The sequence below is a fragment of the Orcinus orca genome, chromosome 3 (genome assembly GCF_937001465.1).
Source record: "Orcinus orca chromosome 3, mOrcOrc1.1, whole genome shotgun sequence".
In the NCBI taxonomy this organism is placed as follows: domain Eukaryota; kingdom Metazoa; phylum Chordata; class Mammalia; order Artiodactyla; family Delphinidae; genus Orcinus; species Orcinus orca.
This window is the reverse complement of record NC_064561.1, coordinates 5,733,539-5,757,854: the sequence shown is the minus strand read 5'-3', so window position 1 is coordinate 5,757,854 and position 24,316 is coordinate 5,733,539. Positions and strand designations below refer to the sequence as shown.

The following is a 24,316-nucleotide window of genomic DNA, read 5'->3' as shown; positions in this document are numbered from 1 at the left end:
TTATCTTACAGTTCTGGAAGTTGGAAGTCCAAAATGGGTCTCATGGGCCTGAAATCAAGGTGTCAGTAGGGCCGCCTTCCTTTCTGGAGGTTAGCAGGGAGAATCTGCTTTCTTGTCTTTTCCAGCTTCTAGAAGCTGCCTGCAATCGTTGGCTGGGAGCTCCCTCCCTCCTTCTGCAAAGCCAGCAAGGACTAAGGCTTTCTCACCCTGCATTTGCTCAAACACTGACTCTTCTTCCTCCCTCTTCCACATTTAATTTTTTTTTTGGTCACGCTGCACGGCTTGTGGGATCTTAGTTCCATGACCAGGGATCGAACCCATGCCCCCTGAAGTGGAAGAACGGAGCCCTAACCACTGGACCACCAGGGAATTCCCTCCCTCTTCCACGTTTAAAGGACCCGGTGATTACATTGGGCCCACCTGAATAATGCAGTCTAATCTCACAATTTTCAGATCAGCGGATTAGGGGCCTTATGTCTACCTGCAACCTTACTTCCTGCTTTTCCATGCAGCATAAAGTATTCATAAGTCCTGGGGATTAGGATGTGGGCATCTTTAGGGGGGATGCTATTCTGTCTACCACGTGTTGTACTTCTTATGGATGTGCTGTACGAGGTAAATCTCAATGAGTTGGTGGGTAATATCCCAACTCTCTCTGCTCTTGACTTAGACAACTCTGAGGCATGTTTCAGAGCTCTTAGAGGTTAGCAAGAGGAAAAAGCCACCTGCTCAATAATGCCAATAATGCTTTCTTGGGGTTTCCCAAGTGGCACAGTGGTTAAGAATCCGCCTGCCAATGCAGGTGACACGGTTCGATCCCTGGTCCGGGAAGATTCCATATGCCATGGAGCAATTAAGCCTGTGTGCCACAACTACTGAGCCTGTGCTCTAGAGCCCGCGAGCCACAACTACTGAAGCCCTCGCGCTCTAGGGCCCGCGTGCTGCAACCACTGAACCCGTGTGCTGCAACTACTGAAGCCCGCACACCTAGAGCCTGTGCTCTGCAACAAGAGAAGCCACCGCAATGAGAAGCCGCACCGCGATGAAGAGTAGCCCCTGCCTGCCGCAACTAGAGAAAGCCCGTGCAGCAACGAAGACCCAATGCAGCCAAAAATAAATAAAAATTAAAAAAAAATAATGCTTTCTTATGGCTTCCTTCCCTTCTCTCCTAGTGCCCTCTGAGGATGACACAACAAATCAACCTCTTGTACTGAAATCCTTGTCTTAAAGCCTGCGTCTGGGGGAACTGAACCAAATTCAGGCTGGGCTCATGGGACTCATTTCAAACAGTGCATCAGAACCACGCCTGGTAAATAGATGGGCTGAGACTAGATTGACCATGTCATTTCCAGACTGGGACATTTAAGAACGATTGGTGGTCACCTCCCTGCACACTCTTCTCTCCCTTTGGCAACGCTGGAACCCACAATTGCAACTTGGATGCAAGATAGCTTCTCTGATCCGCAACAGTTTTGCAAGTGTTTTGGCCATGACTGTGTTGTGTTACATTGCTGAGATGCTGGGGTGTATTTGCTATTTGTGGCATAGTGTAGCAGATTCTTATTAACTTGTCCACAGAGGAATTCCAGAACCTCGGCTCCCAGCCATGCACCTGGCATGTAGAGGAGAGAATTCTTCCTAGCTCATTCTATGAGGCTAGCATAATTGATTATTAAAAATAATTCCAGTGAAATAAAAGGGGACAAAGGGGGAAAAAATGGAAACCGTTGAACTGTGTTGAAAACAAAAATGATCCAGGAATCACACTGTCCAAATTCAGTGAATGCTGGAATGGATTTTCTCAAGAAAAATCCCTCCAGTAATTATTACGATCCTTATTTACTAGCTTGTGTTTGTAAAGACGGAATTAAGAGATCCCCATGATAATTTCCAGCCAAGATGTGGTACCAGCTCCTGCTTGAAGTAAGTGAAAAACTGGACAAAGTATATGAAAGAATTATTTTCAGTCTCTGGAGATAAGTGTAATGCAGCGGTCCTTGAAAGGGGAGAAACAAGGTGAGCCCTACAATTGGCCCAGCTGACTGCCTGGAAGGAGTTTCCAGTTTGCAGTGCAGGGAAGGTAAACCCAAGCAGAGCTCTGAGTTCTCACTGGCTTGAGGAGATAGAGTTGGGAATTCAGGCAGGCTGAAAAGGCTAGAATTCAATGGACAGTGTCCCAAGAAGAGAGAACTGAATAGAGAGAGCTCTAAGAATCTGTAGACGGTCTCCATTCAATTTTTTTTTTGGTGGCGGGGGTGGGGGGGGCTGCATTGGGTCGTCATTGCTGCGCTTGGGCTTTCTCTAGTCGCGGCGAGAGGGAGCCACTCTTCATCGCCGTGCGCGGGCCTCTCATTGTCGCAGCCTCTCTTGTTGTGGAGCACAAGCTCCAGACGCGCAGGCTCAGGAGTTGTGGCTCACGGGCCCAGCTGCTCCGCGGCATGTGGGATCTTCCCAGACCAGGGCTCGAACCCGTGTCCCCTGCATTGGCAGGCAGATTCTCAACCACTGCACCACCAGGGAAGCCCTGGAAGTGTGGAGTCTTAACTACTGGACCGCCAGGGAAGCCCCCATTGTCACTTTCTTAGTCGTTTTTCTGCTTTTATCCAATGCTTTTTATTACACTTTCATCTGAGTTTATTCTCTCTTGGGTACCTTATAATTTATTCTGCATTTCTGAAATAATTTTGTCTTTTTCTTCCATTTATTTCCTGAGTTGATTCAAACCTCTCTTCATCTACCCCTGTTTTTCTTTTCTGCCCACATCAGTACTTGGTTCTTTAGTTTTTGAATTTTTGATGTAAGATGATTTTTCATATCCTCAAATGCTTGTTTGATTAGATTTAATTCTCTTTAAAGTGGAGACTTACGGTTTTCTTTTACTTCCTGATTCCTTTTCTGGGGGACTATTTCCTTAGCTGATTTGTGTGAACTTTCATTTCGTGAATCTTTTCAATTACTGTCTCTGAATTTACTATTTTCCTTTTGTTCGTATGTGTCATGTATTGGGGATGTTTTATGAGATAGGCAGCTCAATGTCACCTGCTTATGTCAATGCAGCAAAGCTGACTTACTTTAGTGGATTTTGTTTTGGTTTGTTTTGTTGGTGGCAGGAATAGGCGGGGAGACCTGCAATTTTTAAACAAAAATTTATTAGAGTATAGTTGGTTTACAATGTTGTGTTAGTTTCTGCTGTACAGCAAAGTGAATCAGTTATACATATACATAGATCCAGTCTTTTTTGATTCTTTTCCCATATGGGTCATTACAGAGTATTGAGTAGAGTTCCCTGTACTATACAGTAGGTCCTTATTAGTTTTCTATTTTATATATAGTAGTGTGTCTATGCCAATCCCAATCTCCCAGTTTATCCCTCCCCCGACCCTGCTTGCCCCTGTGGTAACCATAAGTTTGTTTTCTACATCTGTGATTCTATTTCCGTTTTGTAAATAAGTTCATTTGTACCATTTTTTTATTCCACCTATAAGTGATATATGATATTTGCTTTTTCTGACTTATTTCCCTCAGTATGACAATGTCTAGGTCCATCCATGTTGCTGCAAATGGTGTTATTTCATTCTTTTTTATTGCTGAGTAATATTCTACTGTATATATGTACCACATCTTCTTTATCCATTCATCTGTTGATAGACATTTAGGTTGCTTCCATGTCCTGGCTATTGTAAGCTGTGCTTCTATGAATATTGGGGTGCAGGTGTCCTTTCAAATTATGGTTTTCTCTGGATATATGCCCAGGAGTGGGATTGCTGGGTCATATGGTAGCTCTATGTTTAGTTTTTTAAGGAACCTCCATACGGTTCTCCATAATGGTTGTACCAATTTACATTCCCACAAACAGTGCATGAGGGTTCCCTTTTCTCCACACCCGCTCCAGCATTTACTGTTTGTAGACTTTTTGATGATGGCCATTCTGACTGGTGTAAGGTGATACCTCACTGTAGTTTTGATTTGCATTTCTTTAATAATTAGTGACGTTGAGCATCTTTTCATGCGCCTCTTGGTCATCTATATGTCTTCTCTGGAGAAATGTCTATTTAGATCTTCCACCCATCTTTTGATTAGATTGTTTTAATTAATTAATTAATTATTGTTTGCTTTTGGTCTTCGTTGCTGCACGTGGGCTTTCTCTAGTTCTGGCGAGTGGGGGTTACTCTTTGTTGTGGTGCGCGGGTTTCTCATTGCAGTGGCTTCTTTTGTTGCGGAGCATAGGCTCTAGGCGCGCAGGCTTCAGTAGTTGTGGCGCATGGGGTTAGTTGCTCTGTGGGCATGTGGGATCTTCCAGACCAGGGCTCAAACCCGTGTCCCCTGAATTGGCAGGCAGATTCTTAACCGCTGCACCACCAGGGAAGACCCTGTTTGTTTGTTTTTGATATTGAGCTGCATGAACTGTTTGTATATTTTAGAGATTAATCCCTTGTCGGTTGATTCGTTTGCAAATATTTTCTCTCATTCTGTGAGTTGTCTTTCTTTTTTATTTATTGTTTCCCTTGCTGTGTACAAGCTTTTAAGTTTAATTAGGTCCCATTTGTTTATTTTTGTTTTTATTTTCATTACTCTAGGTGGGAGATCTACAATTTTGTCTTGAAGGCCCTACATTTCCCCCCTTTGCTTCTGTTCCTTTTCACCATGCAATTGCTATAGATTAGAGCTCTTCTCTCTTCCTTCTTGCTTTCCCTTTCCTCAAAAGCTATGCATTCTAGACTTCCCTAGAAGTCTAGAAGTCTAGACTTCCCATTTCTTGTTTGTAGGGATAGACTCCAGCCTCCATGACCTTCCCGGACTTCCAAACGGCAGATTTGAACAATTGCTAATCAGGGAAGGGAGGTGATGCAGAGACAAGGGAGGGGCAGCCAAGAACATTAGTGCAGCCTTGGGGCAGGTCCTGGTTCCCCCTCAACGGATACACATAACAATATATTTGAGCTCTTTACAGAATTAAAACCCCTAACAAATGGAATATGTTAGCATCCTTTATTCCAGAGAAGATCACTGTTTGCTAACCTTGAGAAGCTCATCTGGAGACCCCCTGAGGCCAGATTAAAGGAGTGCAGGCCCTGCACACACCCTGATTGTTATCAGCAACCCTGACCTCAAACAATTGCTATAAAACTCCTCACCAAATCCCCCCAGGTAGGGACACACAGTTTTGAGGGGCACGAGCCCACTGTGTTCCCCTTTGCCTGGCAAAGCAATAAAGCTATTCTTTTCTTTTTTAAAATTTATTTATTTATATTTATTTATTGGGTGTATTGGGTCTTCGTTGCTGTGTGCAGGCTTTCTCTGGTTGCAGCGAGCGGAGCTACTCTTCCTTGCAGTGCGCAGGCTTCTCATTGCAGTGGCTTCTCCTGTTGCAAAGTATGGGCTCTAGGGTGCGCAGGCTTCAGTAGTTGTGGCATGTGGGCTCAGTAGTTGTGGCTCCTGTGTTCTAGAGTGCAGGCTCGGTAGTTGTGGTGCATGGGCTTCCTTGCTCCGGGGCATGTGGGATCTTCCAGGACCAGGGCTTGAACCTGTGTCCCCTGCATTGGCAGGCAGATTCTTAACCACTGTGCCACCAGGGAAGTCCCAAGCTATTCTCTTCTACTTCACTTAAAACCGTGTCTCTGAGATTCAATTCGGCACCAGTACACAGAGGCTGAGTTTTTTTGGCTTCAGGACCCATAACTGGCTTCATCTCTCTCAGCTCTGAGCATGTGTGTCAGCCAGGATGTGTCCAGTTGTAAGTAACAGAAAAACAACACAAACAGCAAATGATTAATTGGCATGGGTCACTGAAAGTCCTTTTTTACAGTGATCGTCGGCGGATCAGAGATGCTGCTCTTCCATTTCTACCTTCTTTGGCCTCAGCTTCATCTAATTGTATGGGTCGAACACATGTTCCGTTGTGATGAAATGTGCCACCAGGAGGACACTGGGGCTTGAATGAGAAGTTAACCTAATTATCAGAAAAGAAAGACCACCCCCCTGATTTTCCTGGGCCTCATCCAAGACTCACTGAATCAGACTGCCTTGGGAGTGGGTTAGGAATCTGCATTTTTAATGAGTGCCCCCAAGGGAAATGCAAATCAAAACCTTCACACCCACTAGAGCTGGAAACCAGATAAGACAAGTGTCCTCGAGGATGTGGAGACATTGCAACCCTCTTGCACTGCTGCTGGCAATATAAAATGCTGTGGCCACTTTGGAAAACAGTTCAGAAGTCCCTCAAATTGTTGAGCATTGAGTTATCATAAGATCCAGGAATTCCACTCCTAGGTGGATAAATGGATAAATGTGATAAATGTGATTGGTGTCCTTGTAAGAAGAGGAGATTAAGACACAGACACACACAGAGGGAGACCATGTGAGGACACAGGGAGAATATGGGTATCTACAAGCCAAGGAGAGCGGCCTCAGAAGAAACCAACCCTGCTGACACCTTGATCTTGGACTTCCAGCCCCTAGATCCAAGAAAATTAATTCTGTTGTTTAAGCCCCCCAGTGTGTAGTACTTTGTTATGGCAGCCTGAACAAACTAATACAAATGAAACAGGAGGGAAGGGGGCAGGGCACAACCTTTAAAGGAATGACATAGCCCGAGGACACGACATAAACTGCTTAGAACCAAATAGGTCCAAGATGGCGGATGAGTCAACTTTCCACTAGACCTTGAGCCTCAGTATACGCTCATTGTAACACATCAGTAAGCTAAATGACACACCCACAGGCATCATGAGAGTTCCAAGGCCGACCATAAAGGTCAAAAAGTGGGCAGTGGCCCAGTTTCTGGAAATCCCCACCCTTTCCCCCAAATAGTTGGAATTCTCCTCCCATTCACTAGCCTTTGAAATTACCCACCTCTACAAAAACTGACCACCCCATACCCCGGTGCCACTCTCGCACCCTGAGATGATCCACACTCTGTCTGTGGAGTGTGTTTCTCTCTAAATAAATCCACTTCCTATCATTTTGTCTCTCACTGAATTCTTTCTGCAATGAGACATCAAGAACCTAAACTTCATTAAGTCCTGAGACCAGGTGTGTGATCTCAGTTAAATGACTGGGGGTTCAAGTCCCAATCTGGGTTTGGGCTGGGTTCGAGTCCCAGCGTGCGGGTTCAAATCCCAATGTGAGTTACAGGGTTTCACCATGACTAAATATAGTGTGGGATCCTGGATGCAATCCTATAACAGAAAAAGGACACTGGTGGAAAAACATGAAATCTAATGAATCCTGGAGTTTAGTTAGTATTGTACCGGTAGGAATTTTCTCGCCGATGGTAATGCAAGATGTTACTGACAGAGGAAGCTGGATAAAGGGTACACCAAACTCTGTATTTTGGTAGCAACTCATCTGTGATTCTAAAATTCTTTCCAAATTAAGTTTCTTTAAAAAGACTCAAAAAAATCTAATTAAGATTCTACTTATATGCAATACTTAGAAGAGTCAATTCATAGAGACAGGAAGTAGAACGGTGATTGTCAGGGGCTGGAGGAGGGGATGGAAAGTGAGTGTTTAATGGAGACAGAGTTTCTGTTGGGGATGATGGAAAGTTTCTGGAGATGGATGGTGGTGATGGTTGCACGACAACGTGAATGTACTTAATGCCACTGAACTGTTCATTTAAAAATGGTTAAGGGCTTCCCTGGTGGCGCTGTGGTTGAGAGTCCGCCTGCCGATGCAGGGGACACGGGTTCGTGCCCTGTTCCGGGAAGATCCCACATGCCGCGGAGCGGCTGGGCCGGTGAGCCATGGCCGCTGAGCCTACGCGTCCGGAGCCTGTGCTCCGCAACAGGAGAGGCCACGACAGTGAGACGCCCGCGTACCGCAAAAAAAATAAATAAATAAAAGTTTAAAATGACAACATTGTGAATCAACTGTACTTCAGTTTTTTAAAAATAAATAAAATGGTTAAAATGGTAGATTTTTATGTCATGCATATTCTACCACAATAAAAGAATTTTATCAAAAAATAGATTTAGGATTTTAATTGGGATAGCATGGAATTTATCCATTCATTTAGGGAAAATTAGGGAGAATTTGGGGAACTCACTTTTTGTCTTGATTTGTTCAGACACATTCTTAGTAGAATAACAGCTTTATTCATAGTCTTGTTATGATTATTCTTTAACGTTCAAGGGATTTTCTTATATGAGTTAGAGGATTTGTTTCTTATTTTCCAATGTTCACTGCTAGAACATAGAAGCTTGCTCCCTTGTACATTAATCTTGGTGAGTCCTTTAATTAGTCCAGAAGTTAAGTCCCTAGGACTTTCTGGAAATAGGATCACTGTTAACATTCACTCTTCCTTTCCAAAATTTTTAGGTCTTATTTATTATTGCACTGGGGAAATAGCAAGATGGGCATCCTTATTTTGTTCTTGATTTTACCAAAAATGTTTTTCATAATTCACAAGTCAGACATTTCTGTGGGTTCCTGGAAATTGCCACTTATCAAATGAAGGAAGTTCTATCCTGTTCTTTGTTTACTTCAGCATTTGTTTTCTTGTGTTTATCTTTTTTTTTAATGAGGAATGAGTGTTAAATAGATATATTTCATAATTGCAATGTGGAGGGGACAGAAATAAATTGTGGAAGGATGTAGACCACATGGTACCGTTTAGGTAAAGCTTCCAGATGTGCAAAACAACCCCATATATTGTCTAAATGCACACATAATTCAGATAGGTTTTAATAGAATAAACACCAACTTCGGGAGGGCATTTTCCTTGGGAAAGGAAGGAGAGAAATAAGACCAGAGGGGGCATATGGGGTTATCAGCTATAATTTATTTACTTTTAAGAAGATCTCAAAAACACGAAGACGTTAAAACCTGATAAAGCTGAGTGAAAGGCACGCGGGTTTTCATGTTTTTCTCTGGCATATCTTTGTGCGTGCTTAATAAATAAAGCACGCCCAAAGCAAAGCCAAAACTAACAGCCGCAACCAAAGCATAAGATACCCTTTGCCCTGAGCTGGGTTCCCTGGTGAGTAGTGAGCTTCCTGTATCTGGAGAGAATGGAAGTCACAGAGTGGTCTTGGCCTTGGGACTGAATCCCATGACTTTCACCTTCCTCCCATACTAGTCCAAACCCCTTGTCTCCACGATTCAAGTCCTTGTATGATCTGGCCCCAGCTGGCACCCCATTCTCAGACTACTGCCCCCGAATTAGTCTCAGCTTCTCTGAAGTCATAGGCCCTCTCTTCTCCCAATCTTTGCAAGTGTTAATATCATGCTAGGAACACTCTTTCACCCTCCAGAATAATTCTGGCTTTTTTTCTCCAGGCATCACCTCCTCCTGGAAGTCCTCCAGGATCCTCCAGGCTGAGTCAGATGCCTCTAGGGGTCCTCATAGTCCCCTGTGCCTCCCAGACTCATCACATGGTTTTAAAGTCCCTGGTCAGGTGACCTAAATGGGAAGGAAATCCAAAAATGAGGGGATATATGCATACGTGTAGCGGATTCACTTTGCTGTACAGTAGAGACTAACACAACATTGTAAAGCAACTATACTCCAATTAAAATTCATTTATAAAAAAATGGTATTCTAAAGTCCCTGGTCACATGTTTACCACCTCCCTGCTCCCAGCCCCCCGCCCCGTCCCCCCACTCTGTACTACAGGCAGCCTCTCTGACTGAGGCAGGAGATAGATGCACTCCAGATTAGGTACTTACAACTGGCCTCCTGTCTGCACTTTGAGATGGAAATAACAACAGAAACAACGTAAATAGCCAGGCTTTGTCCCCTGAGGACACTTTAAGATAACAGTCAGGGCAGGAACAGAGAGGGGCTAAACCCTGCTTGAGGAAAAGATCAAAAGGTCATAGTCATGGACATATACACACTAACAAACATAGTAAGGTAGATAGCTAGTGGGAAGCAGCCGCATGGCACAGGGATATTGGCTCGGTGCTTTGTGATAGCCTGGAGGGGTGGGATAGGGAGGGTGGGAGGGAGGGAGACGCAAGAGGGAAGACATATGCGAACATATGTTTATGTATGACTGATTCACTTTGTTATAAAGCAGAAACTAACACACCATTGTAAAGCAATTATACCCCAATAAAGATGTTAAAAAAAAAAAAAAAAGGTCATATACGTCCCATCCTTGGGGCAAGGGAGACACTGCACCTGTGCTTCTGCACAGGCTCCTTGGGGGTCCAAGGGTCCACCAAGGTCCAAGGTGGACCTTGATAGGTCCACCTATCATCACCATGATAGGTGATGCCAAGGCCCCTCATAGGCCTCTGGGCTGGAATCCATCTTGGAAAAAAGTTGTAGGCGCATGCTGGGGAGGGTCCTAGGGCAGGTCAGGTGTAGAAAAAGAAATCAGATAGTTGGCCAGAGGTAAACAGAGACCCGGAAGAACTGCCCTATATAAATGATGGACCAGCCTCTTTACTGCACTTCTCATTAGGGAGGACGCCCACACCCTTTTCTCTACAGGTGTGTATCTCTGCCTTGCTTCCGTCTTAACTAAACAAACTGTCTCTCTATATGCTCTCCCACTTGTGCTGTGCTGTGCCTCTAATAATACACTTTGCACCTGTTTTTACAGTTTTTGCCTCCTTGAGAAATGCATTTTTCAATGGGTGTAAGAGCCAGGGGAAATTTGCTTCTAGCCTCTAGCCCTTGCTGGCGTAGTGGCTAGGATTCCTGGTTTTCATCCAGGCTACCCAGGTTCAATTCCTGGGCAGGGAACTAAGATCTCACTTCGAGCCACCGCTCACTGCTGCTGCCTCTCCAAGATCATGACATGGGCGATACACATCCTTACACACTTGGTGTGATTGTGTGTGTAAGTTACAGAAATGTCCCGGTGCTACGCACCTCGAGTGGTTTCTGCTTCTTGCCATCCTAGGTTACTGGGATCTAGGCCACGGCTGCCTCTGCAACTAGTTTATTACTCGTTTGTTTCAGAGTGTGTGCCCATCAAGTTTTACTTATTCACTAGTGAAGTTCTATAAATTAATAAGAAAAAAAGAAAAAGGTGGGTAAAAGGGTACAATTTATAGAAAATCAAACCAGAAGAGTGAATCAACATATACTGATATTCAAAATCTCCAGGAGTCAGGCAACACAATCAAAAGCCACAATGAGATTCAGTGAGAAGGAGCAAAAGGAGTTAAAACGTAAACAGTGATAAAAACGTAAAGACTTTTTCTTAACTAAGGGCGAAAAAAGACAGAGAGAGAGAGAAGGTGGGGAAGGGGGGGGATAACAAGGGATTGAAAATGAAGCCATTAAGGATTTCACTTGACAAATCAGGCTTTTTAAATAGAGTTTTAATTTTTAAAATAAATTTATTGTATTTAATTATTTTTGGCTGCGTTGGGTCTTCGTTGCTGCGCGCGGGCTTTCTCTAGTCGTGGCGAGAGGGGGCTACTCTTCGTTGCGCTGCGCGGGCTTCTCATTGCGGTGGCTTCTCTTGTTGCGGAGCACGGGCTCTAGGCACGTGGGCTCAGTAGTTGTGGCTCCAGGGCTCTAGAGCGCAGGCTCAGTAGTTGTGGCGCAAGGGCTCAGTTGCTCCGCGGCATGTGGGATCTTCCCGGACCAGGGCTCGAACCCATGTCCCCTGCATTGGCAGGCGGATTCTTAACCACCAGGGAAGTCCCTGTGAGTCTGTTTCTAAGAAATCCTTTCTACCGGATATTTTCCCCAAAGTTTGGCTTTGCAAATATTTGGATTTAGATCCAGCTGGGCTGGGGTTGATTGTCTTATTTGCCATGACATGGCCTTCAACAGGGGATGGCACATAGTAGGAACTCAAGAAATATTTGTTAAATGAATGCATAAGAGGCCATAGTAGGCAGTCATTAAATATCTGTTCAATGAATTTGTGTGCAACTTAAGATGAGGAGTTCCTGCGATGGTGGGTACCTGGTCTGTATCTCAGCCCACATGTCCCTTGGGGGGATTATAATTGCCCTCCTGCAAAGGACTGCATTGCCTTGTGGGTATCTGGACCCAAAAGGCTGCCCATCTCATTGGTCAGACCCTGGAGACCAGTCTTCAACAGCGTCACTGTGTGGTTTGGAGAGGAACTGCAAGAATGGTCTGATTCAGATCCAGTCTCCACTTGGGGTGGAAACCTTTCTGCTCCCTCTCCTCCCACACTTGGGTTTTAGGGTCCCTAAAGACTCTTGGACAATTCAAGAGAAAAGAAGGAAAACCTGGGCTGCTTGCGAATCAGGAAAGTAAGAGAGAAAGCCATTGATTAGAAAAAGAAATGAGTTTATAGAACACTTTGTTTCAGTAACATAGTAATTGGAATTCTTGGTTTAATGTGTGACTTCTATGAGGGCAGAGATTGCAGCTGCTTCTTTGCGATATCCACAGCCGTTGGACTGTGTCTGGTACCTAGGAGGTGTTGAATAAATGTCTATTAAATAAATGACAGTAAATCTCGGAGCCTTTGCACCTGTTATTTCCTTTGGCTGGAGTGTGCTTCCTCCAAAATGTTCATGGCTATTCCCATGTTTCATTCTCCCTATCTTCCTGGTTTTATTGAACTATAGTTCACACACCATATAATTCACCCTTACAATGCAATGTTTTTTTATTATATTCACACAATGTGCATCTGTCACCACAACCAATGTAAGAACCTTTTATAATCCTGAAAAGAAACCCCATACCCCGTAACCATTACCCTCCAGTTTCCCCCATCACTCCTGGCCTTAGACAATAACTAATCTACTTTCTGCCTTTATAGATTTGCCTATTCTGGACATTTCTTATACATGGAATCATACAATACGTGGTCTTCTATATCTGACTTCTTTCATTTAGCATAATGTTTTCAAGGTTCATCCATGTCATAGCATGTATCAGGACTTTGTTCTTTTTTTAAGGCTGTATGCTATTTCATCATTTGGATGTACCACATCGTGTTTATCCATTCATCAGTTAATGGACATTTGGCTTAGTTCCACTTTTTTGCGATTATGAATCACACTGCTATAGGCATTCATGTACAAGTTTTTGTGTGGACGTATGTTTTCACTTTTCTTGGGTACACACCTATGTGTGGAATTGCTGGGTCACATGGTAATCCTATGTTTAACTGACTGAAGAACTGTCAAACCGTTTTCCAAAGAATATTGCATTTTCAGAAAGACCTTTCCTGACCATCCTAAAACAGCTGCCTCAAATCACTCACTATCTCTGTATACTACTTCATTTTTCCTTCACTCCCTGGTGGGATAGTATAGGATAGTGTATATATTTATTGCTCTATGACACTAGAATACATAGTACATATTCATTTGCTTACTGTCTTCCCTTCCACAAGATTGTAATATCCATTAAAAATGGGAATTTTGGCCACTTCTTTCCATTGCTGAATCTCCAGTGCCTAGGAAAGTGTCTGCAATAGAGTAGCACACACACTAGACAAGCAGGTGTCCCAGAAGCCACAGGAAGTTTGGCATGGCCACCAGGTAATGTGCCTCAGAGAAGTCCACAAGATGCCTGGTTCCGAGTAGCAGCAGTTGCTGTGGTCAACCCAAGTCACTGGGAAAGCTGCAATGCCAGAAACCAAATGACTGCATTCACACCTGAGTGGGGGCTGAGATTCTGGAGACAAGGGCCACGCTTCTGAGAACGTCCAGGTTGAAAGGAAAAAAGGGCCCGTCTGCTCTGTCTTGGAACATTCTCTGACATACCCAACTGCCAGGCGAAAAGGGCTCCCCTCCCTACTCATCCCATACTCCAGACTGCGTTTGCTTGGAGTACAAGAATGTGCTTGTTTACGTTTATGACTGTTTCAGTTATTCATGCGCGATAACAAATCACCCTACAACTTGGGGCTTAAAACTCACAATTCCATGGGTTTACCCAGCGACTCCTTTCCTGGTCTAGCCTCGAATCGGTTGCATTGTTGCGCTGGGATGGCAGCTGGAACGGCTGGAAGAGCCAAGAGGACCTTTGCTGCTGGCCGCCAGCTGGACCGCTTTCCCCTCCATGTGGCCTCTCATCCTCACGGATCAAAGCCAGGCTCTCTAACAAGGAGACCTGTAGCATCCCATGAGCTCATGTGCGGAAGCCGCAAAGCACACTGGGGCCCAGACCCGGAAGTCACGTGGTGGCTCTTCTCACACCCACTTTTGAAAGCAAGTCACGTGGATGGTCCAGATTCTGAGTGAGAGGAAATTGATTCCACGTGACACGAGGAGTAACAAAGTCACATCGCAGGGAGGCTTGTGTAGGAGGTGGGTGGGATTTGGCCGGGATCTTTCAGTCTCCCATAATAGCTACGAGAATTGTCTCTGTGGCGGAGGAACATGGCTTTGGGTCAGGGCACCAACACCTCTTGGTTGGGTAGCCTTGGGCAAGCCACCTTTCCTGTATGAGCTCTGGATTCCTTCCCGTGAAGTTGAAGCGATCCAGTTTTATCATCCCCTGACAACCCTCCTTATAATTACCACCAGGAAAACGGGCTACAAATCAGCAATTCTAAAATCTTTTCTGGCAGACTCTCTCCATGAACCTGGACAATTCATTTAACTAGAGGTCCCAGTTGATCTTGGATGGCAACCATGGAAAGATCATAATATCAACAGCAAAAATAATAGCAGCTAGGGCTTCGCTGGTGGTGCAGTGGTTGAGAGTCCGCCTGCCGATGCAGGGAACACGGGTTCGCGCCCCGGTCCGGGAAGATCCCACATGCCGCAGAGCGGCTGGGCCCGTGAGCCATGGCCGCTGAGCCTGCGCGTCCGGAGCCTGTGCTCCGCAATCGGAGAGGCCACAACAGTGAGAGGCCCGCGTACCGCAAAAAAAAAAAAAAAAAAATTAATAATAATAATAGCAGCTACCTCTTATGGAGCCCTGCCAGGCTGAGTGTGTTACTCTGCTGGTCTGTAGAAATGGCCAAGGAGTCTTTGGGTCACCCCAGAAGCAGAACCTAAGATAAGGATTTGAGGACTTGTAGTTTACCTGGGCGGTGGTTCTAGAAGTCCCTGGAGAAATGTAGGGAAGTGGGAGAGGGAAGGGAAGGAGCCAGTACAGGATGTGCTCAGGAGCTGAATCCCACTGGGGACCTTGGGAAGACGGTGTAGAACACGTGACTTTGAGTTATGCTAATGAGTGTCTTCCTTTAAAAAAAAAACAATTCTCGTCTTTTCATTTTATTTTATCATATATGTCTCTCCCATGCCTTCCTGAAACAAGGCAAGAGAATAGGCATCGAATAAAAGTTTTAAACACAAAGTGGCTACGGTTTGCTATTTCTGAGGGTTGTTGAGAGGATGCCGGAAGGTGTGTGTATGCATTTACAAGGGGGGCTGCAATGCAAGAAGCGCTCCTTACAAAAAAACAAAAATAAAAACATTTTTTCATCTCAGCGAGCCCAACCCTGGCCACCCTACTTGCTGGTCACTGCCCCAGCCCAGCACTCCAGGGTCCTTTATCCAACTTGACTTGTCTTCCTTTAATTTTTTTTTTGTAGCACTTGTGACTTTTTAATACACAATATTAGAGTTCTCATCCTCAGCATATGAACACTGGGGACTGATGAGTCTTTGCTTGTGGGGGCCTGTCCTGTGCATTGTAGGTTGTTGAGTAGCATCCTTAGTTTCTAACCCACTAGATGCCAGTAGCACACCCACCAATTGTGATGAGCACAAATGGCTCCTGACGTCGCTCTATATCCCCTGGGGAGATTAATTGCCCTCAATTGAGAGCCACCGTGCTATTCAACTTACCTTTTATTTTTTAATTTAATTTAATCTGAACTTAAAATACTTTATTTTTTACCAGCAAATGGTAACACTTTGACATTTGCCAGGCTGGTGGCTTGCTTTTTCCTCAAGATTTGTTGTTGTTACATGTATTCATTTGGGTTTTGGGGTTTTTTTAAATGTTTATTTATTTATTCCTTATGAGTCATCCATTTTATACACATCAGTGTATGCATGTCAATCCCAATCGCCCAATGCATCACACCACCACCACCCCCCCTCCGCCGCTTTCCCCCCTTGGTGTCCATACGTTTGTTCTCTACGTCTGTGTCTCAATTTCTGCCCTGCAAACTGGTTCATCTGTACCATTTTCTAGGTTCCACATATACGCGTTAATATACGATATTTGTTTTTCTCTTTCTGACTTACTTCACTCTGTATGACAGTCTCTAGATCCATCCATATCTCAACAAATGACCCAATTTCGTTCCTTTTTATGGCTGAGTAATATTCCATTGTATATATGTACCACATCTTCTTTATCCATTCGTCTGTCGATGGGCATTTAGGCTGCTTTTAGGGAGTGTTCTAATTTCATTCCTTTACATGTAGCTGTCCAGTTTTCCCAGCAACACTTACTGAAAAGACTGTCTTTTCTCCATTGTATATCCTTGCCTCCTTTGTCAGAGATTAGCTGACCATAGGTGCATGGGTTTATCTCTGGGCTTTCTATCCTGTTCCATTGATCTATATTTCTGTTTTTGTGCCAGTACCATATTGTCTTGATTACTGTAGCTTTGTAGTATCACCTGAGGTCAGGGAGTCTGATTCCTCCAACTCCGATTTTTTCCCTCAAGGCTGCTTTGGGTATTCGGGGTCTTTTCTGTCTCCATACAAATTTTAAGATTATTTTGTCCTAGTTCTGTAAAACATGCCATTGGTAATTTGATAGGGATTGCATTGAATCTGTAGATTGCTTTGGGTAGTATAGTCCTTTTCACAATATTGATTCTTCCAATCTAAGAACATGGTATATCTCTCCATCTATTTGTATCATCTTTACTTTCTTTCAACAGTGTTTTATAGCCTTCAAAGTCTGATTCTCTAGGAATTCCTCCTCCCGTTGCCAGACCCCCAGGTTGGGAAGCCTGACGTGGGGCTCAGAACGTTCACTCCAGTGGGTGGACTTCTGTGGTATAATTGTTCTCCAGTTTGTGAGTCACCCACCCAGCAGTTATGAGATATGATTTTATTGTGATTGCATCCCCTCCTACCGTCTCATTGTGGCTTCTCCTTTGTCTTTGCATGTGGGGTATCATTTTTGGTGAGTTCCAGTGTCTTCCTGTCGATGATTGTTCAGCAGTTAGTTGTGATTCTGGTGTTCTTGCAAGAGGGAGTGAGAGCACGTCCTTCTACTCCGCCATCTTGAACCAATCTCCAACTTACCTTTTAATTATGTTCATTATTGACTATCTGTCTCTCCCCACCCCCTACTGGAATGTTAACTCCAAGAAAAAAGGAATTTTCTTCTTTAGTTCATTGATGTATCCTCAGTTCCCTGATCGATGCCTGGCATGTGGTAGGTGTCCAATATTAGTTGAAAGAATGAACGACATTTGGAGGATTTTGTGCTTGGGGATGGTGCCAAGGCTTGCCGTGCATAACCTCATTTCTTTATCACAGCATCCCTTGGAGGGAGGCCTTGTCACTGTCCCCCTTTGCACAGAGGAGAAAAACAGAGGCTTCTAGAAGCTGCATATGGACACCCTACACACACATCCAATAGTAGAGTCCAGAAGCTTAGCTGGCCTCCATGGAACAACTGGCTGTGTTCTCCCTTCTAGTCGAAGAGGACTGAATGAAGGTCAGGGTCAAAGGTAGCTCCTGGCAGGCACCTGCAGGGGAGTAGAGGAGCCATGAGCAGCTGGCGTGGGGTTGGGGGGGGGCACACCTGAAGGGGCTTTCTCAGGTACCCGCAGGGAGCCGCCTTGAACTTGGCTGGGTTCAGCCTGCCCCTCTCAGGAGGAAGGCCAACGCCAGACCTATAAGTGATGCGGACCGAGCTCCAAAGTGAAGCCCCAGCAGAGCCTGGAACTTGTTGCTGGAGCACGTACCTGGTGATGGTCGGGGCTGGGGCTGGGCGCCCAAGAGGCTGGGACTACACACACACACATACACACACACACACACACACACACACACACACACACACACACACTTCACTCCCCCCATTCCTTCTACCCTCCCTCAACCCCCCTCAGCTCCGCACTTCCCCTCCCCGCCCCACCCTTACTGAAGCCCAGTCCAGCCCAGCCAAGCCCAGCCCAGAAAGGGCCCATCGTTGTGGTTGGTCAGTGGTTCTCTGCACCAGGAATTGAGACACAGGAGACGGGAAGGAAGGAAGAGGGTGGGTGGGGCGGGGAGAGGGATGAAGCCACTTTTATATCTACTCCCAGAGCTGGATGTCTGTTCACCATGGACATGGCCGGGTACAGCAGGTGGGACGGCAGGCTGGAGGAGGTCCCCGGAGGTATGAGCAATGGGGCTGCCTCACAGGTCCCCTGGGGTCCCTCTCTGACCAGTGGTTTGGGGTTTGATGGGAGCATGGAGAGGACCAGCCCAGAGAGGGCCTACGTAGTGAGTGCAGGAGAGACACCACAGGCCCTAGAGCCAGCTGGACCTGGATTAAAATTTCAACTCCGCCACTTAGGGGCTGTGTGACCACAGACAAGTTACCGTACCTCTCTGAATCTCAGTTTCCTGAGAGGAACCCAAGCATCCAGGGCTCAGTCCTCAGGGCCCAGGGATCCAGGGTGGTCCTGGTACCGGAGGAACTCAGGAGGAACTCAGGAGTCCATCCGTGTTATCCCAGGGCACTGGGGACGCGGGGGACAGAGACCCCTCCTCCTGGCCCTGGCTCTCTTGGTGGTCACAATCCTGTGGGCCCTCGTTCTGAGCGTCCTGTTTTCCAAGGGTGAGTGACTGGATGACGGGGGAGGTCGTGTCCAGCCCCCCTGGGGACATAGACCTTTTCTCCGTCCCTGAGCACACCAGCCAGGTCCCAGGCCCTTGCCTGGGTCTGAGTGTGAACACGTCAGAACAGAGTTTGTGTGCACCCACGTGTGTGCATATGTGCCTGTGAATGTGTTTGTCCTTTGTCGGTGTGTGTGCACATCACGTGCGCTGCACGCCTGTCCACCCACTCTGTGTGTCCGGTGATCAGGGTCCCTGCACCCCTCGGGCCGCGGGGAGAGTTCCCGAGTCCCCCTCTCTCTGCAGCCTCCACAGAGCGCAGGGCGCTGCTTGGCCAGCAGGATCTGCTGAGGACAAACTGTACGTGCAGAACAGGGGCTCTTGGGTCTCCAAAGTTCGGGGGCGGAAGGGTCTTGGACCCTGGCATCGGGGTAGTGGATGGGTCGGTGGGGACCTCACAGTCTGCTAGGCTGGCCCTGGAGTTGGGCAGGGTCCTGTGAGTCCCCGAGGGTGACCTGGAGTGTGTGGGGTGGACGGGGGATCGTTCCAGCCTCGAAGCAGACGGCGGTGCTTGGTGTCCTGAAGGAGGAGGTCCGAGCCTGCAATAGCTGCTGTGAGACTGGTGGACCGAGGGTGCGGGGCTTGTGGCCGGGATTGGAGGAGGCGAGTGGGAGCGGGGCTCTGGCGTGTAGCGGGGGCGGCAGGCTGGTCTCAGATGTCCCGCCCCCATCCTCGCCCCCCTTCCCAGGCCTGGGGACTCAGGCGCAGCTGCAGACCGTGCACACCAAGCTTAGAGAGGCACAGTCGAAGCTGATCCAGCAGGAGAGCGCCCTGAAAGAACTGAGCGAGCGCGGTGAGGGCAGGACATTGCCATGATCCCTGACCCCTCACCCCGGCTGTTACCCTACTCTTGATTCACCTCTGGACCCTTCTGTGACCCCCACCTGTCCTGTGATCCTGACCATTGACCCCAGTCCTGTCCTCCATCCTAACCCTGACCTCTGGACTCTGACCTTGACTGCAACTCCTAACCCCAACTGCAACTGGACCCTACCCAGCTATAACAGTCCTTGACCGTGATGTCATTGTTGTTGTTTTTTTAACATCTCTATTGGAGTATAATTGCTTTACAATTATTAGTTTCTGCTTTATAACAAAGTGAATCAGTTATACATATACATACAGTTATACATATACATATGTTCCCATATCTCTTCCCTCTTGCATCTCCCTCCCTCCCACCCTCCCTATCCCACCCCTCTAGGCGGTCACAAAGCACAGAGCTGATCTCCCTGTGCCATGCGGCTGCTTCCCACTAGCTATCTATTTTACGTTTGGTAGTGTATATATGTCCATGCCTCTCTCTCGCTTTGTCCCAGCTTACCCTTCCCCCTCCCCATATCCTCAAGTCCGTTCTCCAGTAGGTCTGTGTCTTTATCCCCGTCTTACCCCTAGGTTCTTCATGACTTTTTTTTTTCTTCTTAAATTCCATATATATGTGTTAGCATACGGTATTTGTTTTTCTCTTTCTGACTTACTTCACTCTGTATGACAGACTCTAGGTCCATCCACCTCACTACAAAGAACTCAATTTCGTTTATTTTATGGCTGAGTAATATTCCATTGTATATATGTGCCACATCTTCTTTATCCATTCATCCGATGATGGACACTTAAGTTGTTTCCATCTCTGGGCTATTGTAAATAGAACTGCAATGAACATTTTGGTACATGACTCTTTTTGAACTATGGGGTTCTCAGGGTATATGCCCAATAGTGGGATTGCTGGGTCATATGGTAGTTCTATTTTTAGTTTTTTAAGGAACCTCCATACTGTCTCCATAGTGGCTGTACCAATTCACATTCCCACCAGCAGTGCAAGAGTGTTCCCTTTTCTCCACGCCCTCTCCAGCATTTATTGTTTCTAGATTTTTTGATGATGGCCATTCTGACTGGTGTGAGATTATATCTCATTGTAGTTTTGATCTGCATTTCTCTAATGATTAATGATATTGAGCATTCTTTCATGTGTTTGTTGGCAATCTGTATATCTTTGGAGAAATGTCTATCTAGGTCTTCTGCCCATTTTTGGATTGGGTTGTTTGCTCAATAACAAAAACAAACAACCCAATCCAAAAATGGGTGCTGTCATTCTTGACCTTGGCAATGACTACGGAAGTGGATGCTGACCTTAACTGATCATGACCCTGTTACTGATGCTGAGCCTAGCTATAATCTGGACTCCTTTTACCTCGCAGTGACCCAGAGCTTGGCTGAAGCCGGTAGGGACCGTGAGAACATCCGCACTGAGCTCTTCCGGGCGCTGGAAGGAGTCCGGCTCGGGAACAGTGAGCACGATCCGGAGGGGTGAAGGGGAGAGGAGAGGACAAGTGGATCCCGCCCTTGGGCCCCAGGGTTCCCTGATCCGCCTGGCCCCGCCCTTTGACCTTGGCCTGGTCTCAGTGGCACCGACCCTGAGCCCAGTAGTCCAACACTCCCCTCCCCAATCCTCACCATCTGCTCCATTTGGGAGCAAATCACCTCTTTGATCCTCGCCACCCTGCAGGCTCCTGCGAGGAGTGCCCCAAGTCGTGGCTGCCATTCCAGGGCTCCTGTTACCTTTTCTCCACCCAACGGGCCACGTGGGTGGAGGCGCAGCGCCACTGCGAGGGCGCCAGAGCGCACCTGGTGATTGTCGGGGGCCTGGATGAGCAGGTGCGCAGCTCCGGCTTTGGGGGGCGGGGGGCGGGGAGAAGGAGTTTACCTGAGGGGGCGTGGTTGGGGGCGGGGCCGGCCGGACGCGTGGCTCAGTCTCCCCTCTTGCCCAGGTCTTCCTAAGTCGGAACACTGGTGGCCGCGGTTACTGGCTGGGCCTGAGGGCCGTGCGCAGGGCGCGCAGGATCCAGGGCTACCAGTGGGTTGACGGAGTCCCGCTCAGCTTCAGGTGAAGGAAGGGACTTGGGGAGGCTGACAGTTCGGATCCTAGGAGAAGCGCTTCGGCCAGATCTCCGGGCCTCCTTACGGATGGGCGGGCTACACCCCAGGAAGTGACTAGGGTTAAATTCTGGGGTTAGAAAGTTATATCCCAGGTGCGTGTGCTCAGGTTAGACCCTCAGGATGTCTAGGTTAGCCCCAAGCAATAAACAGGCCAGACCCCGGAAAGGAAGGCTGGACCCCATGGCCATCCTCAGCCTAGCCTCCCAGCAACACCCCCGCTAAACCACTGCAGCCACTGGAATCAGGGGGAGCCCAACGACTCGCTGGGGCGCGAGGACTGCATCATGATTCTCCGCACGGGGATGTGGAACGACGCACCGTGCGACAACAGGGACGACAGCTGGATCTGTGAGAAGAGGCTCAGCTGCTGACCTCCCCCAGTGCCCCAGAGTCACGCCCACTGGCACTTGTCCAATCGCCTGAGCCGCTCACCGTCCTGGCTCCGCCCACCTCCATTAATTTCCCACCCCACCCACAGCGTAGGCCAGTAACTGCACTCTGAGACCTCCGCTCCAGCCTCACTGCAACCCCTCACCCGTGGACCTCACCTAGTCCCCACCCGCCCCAAAATCTGAGCTCCCCAGCCCTGTGATCTGACCCTAGCGCCCTCCCTAACCAAGGTCAAGTAACTCAAGGATGGAGCTGTTTAATTTACTTCATTTTACCGTGCAGATGGAAGGCCTCAAAGAAGGGATTTTGAGAGCTTTCTTTGCAGCCCGAGGGAGCATCAATAAATGAGAAATGAATCTTGGCTCCTGGCTCTGGTTAGCTGTTCTAAGCTTTATCTCAGAGACTCTGATGTCACCCATGTGAGTGACCCTGACCTCAGGGGCCTATGATACCCCCAAACCCAGTGGGTAACCTGCATTGGGCCAGGGGCTGTAGGGCACTGGGGACACAGGAATGAGTCTGACCCCCATCCCTACCCCTGGGACAATGTGACCAGTGACTCGACTGAGGAATACATGATGCGTTTGAAGGAGCCACCTGTGTCCCCAGGGAGAGGAACTCTGCTGAGATGCTGCAGTGCTGGCCCTGTTCCTTGAGGAGACTGTCACCCTATTGTGGAGACTACGGGCAGCCTGACACAAGGCCCTGAGACAGGTGGGAGAGGGGCTGCCCGGATCTGATGAGCATGTCCCTTTCGTCTCGGGCACCCAGGTTCTGTGGGATGTTCAGGAAATACATCCAGAGAAGATGGACCTTCCAAGAACAATGGGATTTCAGCACATGGAGCTGGGAAGGGAGGGCTTTGCAGGTAGAGAGTGTTGGAACGTGTAAGCTATGGCTGAACCCATTTGGGGGGTGTGGGGTGCACACAGCCTAGCGTTATCAACTGGAGACTTTTGATCTGAATTGACCCTGCACTCCCAAAGCTTCCTGCTCCTGTCTTGGGGACCTGGGGGCTCTCCCAGCATTTCCAGTGGAGACGGATCCAACTGTCCAACTGAGGGGAGTGACAGGCTAGCAGCTTTTAGTTCTGTGCAGAGCTGAGCCCAGAACCAAAGCTGCTCAGAGCCCCCAAGCTGCCCAGCCCTGAGAGCATCCACGGAACAGGAACAGGAGGGAACAGCACCCCAACTCCCTGGCCAGTCAGAATCTTTCAGTGCTGTAACCAGGAAACCCCCAACCCTTCTCTGAATCCTCTAACCTGCAGCGCAGGGGACTTCCCTGGCAGTCTAGTGGTTAAGACTCCACACTTCCACTGCAGGGGGTGCAGGCTCGATATCTGGTGGGGGAACAGAGATCCTACATGCCTAGTGGTGTGGCCATAAATAAATAAATAAATAAATAAATAAACGCCAACCCAGAGCAAGGCATTGACCTTTCCCAGGAGCCATCTGACTTATGGATAGATAAAATACCTAGTAGACTGTTGACCAGACTGATGGATTTCCAGACAGTCAGCTTGGAAGAGTGTATGAGTTTCCTACTGCTGCTGTAACAAATGCCTGCCAACTCGGTGGCTTCAAACAATATACATCTATTCTACAGTTGTGGAGGTCAGAAGTCCAAGATTAGTTTCATTGGGACTTTCCTGGCGGTCCAGTGGTTAAGACTCCATGCTTCCACTGCAGGGGCATGGGTTCGATCCCTGGTCGGGGAACTAAGATCCCGAATGCTGTGCAGTGCAGCCAAAAAGAGAAAATAAACAAACAAAATTAGTTTCACTGGACTGAAATCAAGGTCACGTGGGTCAGGCTCCCCCCAAGAAACTCCATGTCACCCAGCAATTCCACTTCTGGATAGATATCCAAAAGAACGGAAAGCAGGGTCTTGAAGAGATATTTGCATACCCGTGTTCATAGCAGCATTATTCACAATAGCCAACAGGGAGAAGCAACCCAAGTGTCCATCAATGGATGAGTGGATAAACCAAACATACTCATCCATATAATGGAATATTATTCAGCCTTAGAAAGGAAGGAAATTCTGACACATATTACAGCATTATGCTGTGTGAAATAAGGACAAATACTGTTGTTTAATGGGTACAGAGTTTCAGTGTTGCAAGACGAAACAATTCTGGAGATCTGTTGCAGAACGATGCGAATATACTTAACACTCCTGAACTGTCCACTTAAAAATGGTTAAGATGGTACATTTTATGTTACGTTTATTTTACAACAGTTGAAAAAAATTTTTTATTTTAAATGCACTTATTTCAAGC

The 24,316-nt window shown here is 47.1% G+C and overlaps 2 protein-coding genes across 2 annotated transcripts in view; one reads left to right on the top strand and one right to left on the bottom strand.

The window, feature by feature from the left end:
• The window catches only part of STXBP2 (syntaxin binding protein 2), a 98,449-nt gene that overhangs the window by 30,263 nt on the left and 43,870 nt on the right, over positions 1 to 24,316 (bottom strand). The window lies entirely within an intron of this gene.
• On the top strand, positions 18,108 to 22,396 carry CLEC4G (C-type lectin domain family 4 member G). Its single transcript, XM_004277302.3, has 9 exons — positions 18,108 to 18,205; positions 18,548 to 18,649; positions 18,955 to 19,008; positions 19,199 to 19,261; positions 19,397 to 19,501; positions 20,907 to 20,996; positions 21,215 to 21,363; positions 21,477 to 21,592; positions 21,878 to 22,396. Exons 1-9 carry the CDS (start codon positions 18,151 to 18,153, stop codon positions 22,014 to 22,016), a joined length of 873 nt encoding a protein of 290 aa, XP_004277350.1. The 5' UTR covers positions 18,108 to 18,150; the 3' UTR covers positions 22,017 to 22,396.